Below are 7,440 nucleotides of genomic sequence, written 5' to 3'. Positions count from 1 at the left end.
GCGGAAGTGCAGGCAGGCCAAGTTGCCACAGAAGGTGAGGAGCGGGTGACAGGCCCCCCAGGGCATGCAGGGGGGTCCGGGGGTACGGGAAGATCGGTTTCCCCGCAGCCCGCCCGAGTGGTCACTCTGAGCGCCTGAACCTCAGCGGTCTCCACCTTGTGGGCAGTGGGGTTGCTCGTGGCGGTGGCCCAGGTTGGCGGCCCCTCACCCGGGATGCGCTGAGCGCCCCTGCCGAAAGCTTTTTCTTATTTATAAATTGAGTTTGAGGGAAAGAAGGTCGTTGTTACTAAGGAGAACTTACTTAGAAAGATGCTTAAGGGGGGGACGGGGCTGGCCGGGTTCGATCCTGGCACCCCACAGCGTCCCGGTACCAGCCAGGAGTGAGCCCAGAGCCAGGGGCCTGTAATGGGGTGGGTGGGGGAGGGGAAGCACATTTATGTGCTTGTGGCTCAAAAGCATTTGGCAGAGTGTTTTTTTCTTTTTGGTTCACACCCAGCAATGCACAGGGGTTACTCCTGGCTCTGCGTTCAGGAATTACCCCTGGAGGTGCTCAGGGGACCATATTGGTTGCTGGGAATCCAGGTTGGTCGCATGCAAGGGAAACACCCTACCGTCTGTGCTGTTGCTCTAGCCCCACTTGGCAGAGCCTTTGATCTTCACTTGTTCCTTGTGCATTCAGTGGGTTCTGGGAGTACAGGGAGGTGGGGAGCTTCTCTTTACTTTTTCTTTCTTTTTTTATTTTGCTTTTTGGGTTACACCCAGCGATGCACGTGGGTTCCTCCTGGCTCTCCATTCAACAAGCACTCGTAGTGGTGCCAGGAACCATAGGAGATGCCCAGAATTAAAACCGAGTGCAAGGCAAGCACCTAACCTGCTATACGATCTCTCCAATTCCTTTATAATTTATTTTATTATACTTTTTTGGGCCACAACACCACTCAGTGCTCAGGGATTACTCTTTGTTCTGAGGTCAGGCTTCATTTTTAGCAGTGCTGGGGTGGGTAGCGTATGTACTGTTGCATATTGACCCCGGCTTAGCTGCTTGAAAGAAAAGCACCCTATCAACTTAATATATTTGTTAACCCTATATGATTATATTTCCTCAGAAAAAAGAATTTCTGCCTCACCTGTCAAGATTCCAAGCATCCATCACTGTCCATCTCTCCCAGACCAGGAGTGTGCCCTGCTGTTGAAGTGAGTACTTGCAGAAAGGGGTTTTCCCGGGACCAGCTGCAATAGGTTTTAAATGTCTCACTCTTAGGGGCTGGTCATTAGTATAGTCAGGAGGGCGTTTGTCTTTCTTATAGTGACCAGAGTTATGCCCCGACACGCCATAGGGTTCCCTGAGCATCAGTAGGTATGGCCGCAACCCTCCCACACCAGAATTTGTTTTGACACACGAGTATTCTTTGAACTTCTTTTTGGTGTTGGGATATTTCACCTGTCTTTCCCCCCCTGTTTGCTACAAACTTGGAGATAGTCAGAGACTCTCCCCACTCAGTGCTGTGTGTCTAGGATGCAGGGGGAGCCATGTCATGTCCCCCAAAGGTAAAGCAGGTGTTTAGCCTTCTGAGCTCCTCTCCCTGGGTCTAACTCACTACTTGGGGAGCAGATAAGGTAAGATTTGGGACCATACCTGGCAGTGCCTGAGGTCTGTGTCCTGCTCAGGGGACTAGGGGTAACAGGGAATGCCCTCAGGCTTTCAGTTGGCCAATATCTGCTTCAGTCTGGTGTATTCTCTCCTACTCCTCTATTCATACCTTAATTGGAAGTTCTTAAATATGAACATTCTTGAGTCCTTTGACAAAGAGGCTGTTGGGAGGAAAGGAAGGACTTGGAGGCTCTGAGTGAAATTATGGACTGTAAACTTTCACTTGGGATAATTGCAATTTTTTCTCCACTTTTTGGGTCACACTGGCGATGCTCAGGGCTTATTCCTGGCTCTGCACTCACCCTCTGTACTCAGGATGCACTCCTGGTAGTGCTCGGGGAATCATATGTGATGCCAGGAACCAAACCCAGGTCAGCTGGGTGCAAGTCAAATGCCCTGCCCATTGTACTGTCACTCTGGCCCCAAGTGTAATTTTTCATCCCCTTTTTCTTTTATAAAATCATGTACCCATAGGAGTAAAATCATATAGTCTGAAAACCTGGCATATAAGCCCTGAGCACTTCTGAGTGTGGTCCCAAAACAGAAAAAAAAAAAAAACCCAAAGGATTGACCCTTGTGAATATATTACTAGATTTCAGACCTCTGTTGTTGGCAGATAAATTCCTCATTGCCTTTATTTGGACAGGAGGGGGATTGTATGTGTGGGCTTTTGCCAAACCCAGCAGTGCTCTGGGATCACTCCTTGGTGATTCAGGATGTGAAGTTGAGTCTGCCGCATGCATGACAAGTGCCCTGCCATTCACTGTGTGCTCTTTCTGGCCCCTGCAAACCTTTGAAATTGCAGTTTGTACTTCTGGCTCAGGTTTGCACCGGGAGGCCCCAGGTGGCAGCGGCCCTGCCTGGACCTCTACCAGCTGGGCCTCATCCCTGTTTCCTGCCTGTATCCTTCTCATAAGGGTCACAGTACTTATAGAGACTTTGATTTCCTGGGGTCAGTGATAGGCCAGGATTGCACGCCCTGGCCTTGCAGGCAACCTGCCACACGGTATAATCTCCTGCACAACGCAGGATTCCTCAAGCACCACCTGGGTGAACCCAAAGATCTGCCACCTGTGGCTCCAAAACCCAAGTCTGACCTACATTCTCCAAAACTGGCTGGTGGATCTTGACACATGAACAAAAACTTTTTTTTTCTGATCATACCCTGTGGTTGCTGCTTTTGTTACCCAGTGTGGTGCCAGGGACTGAACACAGGTCAGCTGTGTACAAGGCCTATTCCCTACCAGACTATAGTTCTGACACCTAAATTTAGTTTTGGTTGGCCACGCCTAGTGGAGTTTACCCCTGGCTCTGTTTTCATTGATTGCTCTAGGTTTGGGGATCCTGTGGGGTGATGGGGACGGAACCCTTGTGAGCTGTGTGCCAGACAAGCACCTTGTGATCTGTGCTATCTCTGTAGCTATCATAAAAATGCTTTTATGCTGGGTAAAGTCCAGAACCTTGTGTTTTTTTTTTCTGATTAACTACACAATTCACTTTTTTACTTTTGTGTTTTTGTTTTGGGGCCACAGCCAGCAGTACTCTGGGTACTGGAGTAACCTGACTCTGCACTTAGGAGTCACTCCAGGTGGCTTGGGGGATCCAGTGGAATGTGGGGGATTAAACCAGAGTAAGCTGCATTCAAGGCAGTTGCCCTCCCCAATATGCTGTTGCTCTGGCCCGGGGCCTAATTCTTCTCTGTTCCACTATATTTCTGTTTAGATATCATAGCATTTTCAGTTCAAGTGGATCTATGAACCGTGAGATAGGAGAGCAGGTCAGCTGCTTGCCCTGCCCTACCTGAGAGCAATTTCAGACTCCAAAGCAGAAACTTCTGGTCAGGACCCTGGCGTTTGTGCACCTCTGTCATGCTCACAGTGCTGACGTCTCTAGATCTTTGCACGGAGCTTCCTGCTGATACTCAGGAATTATAGGTGGGAGAAGATGATGTTGCGCTGTCTGACCCACCGTCCATAGGGAGGAGGAAAGTGACTAGATGATATGGTGCAGTGACAGGAGCGCATAGGCCTTCAGGTCTGAGTGTCTCTAGAGTTGTTTCAGGAGGGAGCACTGGCTCTACTCATATATGTGAGGTAGGAGGGAAGACCTTTAATTTATTTTCAGGTTCTTTCTGAGCATAGGAAAGTTTATACAGGAATGAAACATTATTCATGTCATGACTGTGGGAGGGTCTTCACTTTCTTTTTTTTTTCTTTTTGGGTCATTCCTGGATCTGCACTAAGGAGTTACTCCTGGAAGTGCTCAGGGTACCATATGGGATGCTGGGAATTGAACATGGGTCGGCTGCATGGGATGCTGGGAATGGAACATGGGTCGGCTGCATGCAAGGCAAATGCCCTACCCGCTTTTCTAAGGGGGCTAAGGGGCTGGAAACCACCGAACTCCTTGGCAAAGCTGTTTTTTCGATGATGTTTTCTCCTTTGCTTCCCTCCCAAGCTCCCAAGTGGAGGAGAGGGGGCAACCATGATGCTTTCTGTTGGGAGGGCAACAGCAGTGCTCAAGAAATCGATGGGGTTCTCCACTGGCAATTCCTGGACAATAGGGTGGCAGTTCATTGCAGAGTCTCGAGGTTGAGGTACTGGAGGTCACCTGGGCAACCCTGGGCTGACACCCGAAAGGGCCTTTAGAGAACCCAGCCATTCCTAGGAGACCAAGTGTCTGTGTGGTGCTGGAGATTGAACCCACACATACCATGCTTGCAACCTCACTCCTGTATCATCTCCCAGTCCCTGCAATGACACGTGTAGAGAGGAGAAAAAGGAGGCCCAGAGAGGTGCAGCAGCTTCCCTGAGGTCACACAGCATGAAGGAGGATCTTTGCTCTGGTGATATTCAGGGCAGCAAGAAGTAGGGAGGATGGCCAATCACCCCAACCACCACCCCACCCCTGTTCCCAGGTCTGAGTGGAATTGACCCACAAGGAGGCTCTGTGCAGCATGTCCAAGTCAGGATCCCCCTTGCGTCAGAGGGTGGTCGTGCCCCCAAGCTCATCCAAGAGGGTGCCCTACATGTTCATTCCTCTGGAGCCCGGTCAGGTGGACTTGGAGGTGAAGGTCGTGAGCATCGAAACCTGGGACCACGTGAGGAAGACCAACCTGGTCCAGGTAATGGACCAGAGCAGAGATGGGGGAAGTGGAGCGACCCTCCCCAGGCTACCAGCTAGTCTCCAGGTGGGACAGTTGGGAGCTGGGCCTTGGGTCAATTAACAGGCCCCTGGATGGGAGTGAGGGGGCGCACCAGGACACAAAGCCCAGCACAGCCCTCATGCAGCACCAGGCTCTGCATTCTCTTACAGTTTCCTGTGGGACGTCCAGAACCTATTTCTGAGTGAGGAGCATGTGAAAGTCAAATAGCTCCACCAAATACTATTGCGCCCCAAGCAAGTAAAGAATCATCCCCTGAAGCCCCCACGAGGCAGGAGGCTAGTACACCAAGAGGACTTTTGCCTTGTATGATGCTGACCAGGATTGAAGCCAGCATCCTATAGGATCCCCTGAGTTCAGAGCCAGGTATTAGCCATTAACAATTTTTTTAAAAGGAAAAGAAGAGGGGCTGGAGCAATAGCACAGCGGGTAGGGTGCTTGTGTTGCACGTGGCTGACCCAGGTTCAATTTCCAGCATCCCATAAGGTCCCCTGAGCACTGCCAGTGGTAATTCCTGAGTGCAGAGCCAGGAGTAACCCCTATGCATCACCACGTGTGACCCAAAAAGCAAAAAAATAAATAAAAATGAAGAGCACTTTACACTTCACAAATATTAGAGGGGAAAAAAGCCTGAAACTCTTTGCTTTTGAAAGCAGTAAAAACCCCAATAATCTAGTGGTAACTAGGATGCTATAAATCATTTAGGTTTTCGAAAAGGCTAAATAAGGCCTTTTGATCAGGAAAGTTTGCTAACTGTGAGCTCAGTATACACCTCCATTCTAGGATGGGTACTTATGCTGGGTTGTTTTCTTTCAATAATGTTTCTTATTTGGAACCACACCTCACACTTCCTAGTGTCAGGTGGTGCTCAGGTAACCATTTGGGATGCCAGGGATGGAACTCAAGTTGACCAAGTTCACTGCAAGTGCTAACCCACTGTACTCATCACTCCTGATCCATACTCTGGGTTTGAAAATGTATTTCTGAAGCCTCCCCATGGAACTTTCCTTGCCGGTGACTTTCCATTGCTTGAGTGTTGTCAGGGGTAGACCATTAACACATAAAGTGCTCTCAGATGTCCTTAGCAGCCTTTCTTTCCTTTCCAGTTTCTGTCCAGCTCTCAGGTGGCTGCTCTCTGTCTGGATTGTTCCAGTTCTTCTCCAGGGCTGGCTGCCCTGTCACTGCTTTCACCACCATCTTGATTTGTTACTTCCCAGAGAAACTCACTGTCCTGTGCCCCACCCATTCCCTATCTGCCTGTTTTACCCGGATCAACCCTGTTTTAGTTTTCCTGATGGCCTTGTGTGTGGGAGCATTGACTCCACACTTGACTGGCCAGTAATGCATCAGGGGACTTCTTCTTACACGAGCTCCCATGCTCACCAGCTACTGCAGCAGCTGCCTCTCAACTCCCTTATTAAATCCATTCCCCTCCAGTCACTGATTCTCCTGGGTGGGGATAATGGTTCTCTGCACATCTGGAGTCTGGCCCTTTAAGGCTGCTTGGAGGACTGGAAGTGACATCACAGTGGGGCCTTCCTGCTGCTTCTCTTCCTGGAAACGGGGCCAGAGAGTTCTTATTCAGGTGGGTGAAGGACCAAGTGGGCCCCAGCGAGGTAGCGGGAATCTGAAGGCTGATTTTGTCTTGCTGCAGGTCGGGGGTGGCCTCCCGTGAGCGCCCCGCACCTCCCCGTCTCCACACTGTGAGCCGCAGACCATGCCAGCCTCTCGCGCTTGTTTTTCTTGTGTTCCCCAATATCCAGGCAGTTCCTGAGGTATGATGGAGTCTTTTGTTGGGCGCGGAGCTTTGGGAGGTTCATCGGGGGCTCTAGTGGGATGCGGGAGTCGCGGGTGTGAGTGCGTGATCCTGGGGGTCCGCTGTGGCCACGGGAGCTGCGGACCTTGGGGTGCAGGAGCTGCCAAGGGCGGGGCCTTAGCCTTCCCGACCCTCCCGGCTGACTCATGTTGGTTCCTTGTCCCAGTTTCGCTGTTGTAGAATCTCCAGATTCACTTTGAGGGCCAGAGCTGACACCCCCCCCTCAAAAAGGCTTTAGACCCTGTTGCCGTCCAGCTTTTTCATTGGCTGCCCTCGTGGGTCAGGCCGGGAAGGTGTATCTGCAGGTGGCCAGGTTTGCCAGTGATACTTTCCTTTTGGAGCTATTTCTGGAGTAGGGAATGGGGGACTCTGCAATCCCGGAGATACCCTGAGGTCTTACTCAGACTCTGCCCTCAGATGTTATTCCTGGCAGTGCTCTGGGGGCCGTGGGGATGCAGAGGATTGATTAGTGTCAGCAAATCAAGCATCCTAACAGGTTTACTGTATGTTGGAATAGGAATATCTGCTTCCTCACATCAAGTTGCAAAGTCCTGCCTAGACTGCTGGCTATCAAGGTGAGTATTCGGGGGTAAAGGGTGTATCTGTGCGTGCTTGCGTATTTGTGTACTGCTGGTAAAAGTGTATGTCTGTAGAAAGTTTTTATTTATTTTTTTGCTTTTTGGGTCTCACCCAGCCGATGCTCAGGCGTTACTCCAGGCTCTGTACTCAGGAAGCACTCCTGGCGGTGCTTAGGGGACCATATGGGATGCTGGAAATTGAATTCGGGTTGGCCGCGTGCAAGGCAAACAC

At 50.6% G+C, this 7,440-nt stretch overlaps 1 protein-coding gene across 1 annotated transcript in view; it reads left to right on the top strand.

The window, feature by feature from the left end:
* Positions 1-4,607: 4,607 nt before the first annotated feature.
* LOC130022028 (zinc finger protein 571-like) overlaps positions 4,608-7,440 on the top strand; it is a 91,183-nt gene continuing 88,350 nt past the window's right edge. Inside the window, exons 1-2 of the mRNA XM_056112747.1 lie at positions 4,608-4,775; positions 6,886-6,905. Of these exons, the coding sequence (XP_055968722.1) occupies positions 4,608-4,775; positions 6,886-6,905 (188 nt within the window). The remainder of the gene's footprint in view (positions 4,776-6,885; positions 6,906-7,440) is intronic.

This window comes from Sorex fumeus, unplaced genomic scaffold (assembly GCF_029834395.1).
Source record: "Sorex fumeus unplaced genomic scaffold, SorFum_2.1 ptg000019l, whole genome shotgun sequence".
In the NCBI taxonomy this organism is placed as follows: Eukaryota; Metazoa; Chordata; class Mammalia; order Eulipotyphla; family Soricidae; genus Sorex; species Sorex fumeus.
This window is presented reverse-complemented; position numbering and strand designations above follow the sequence as displayed.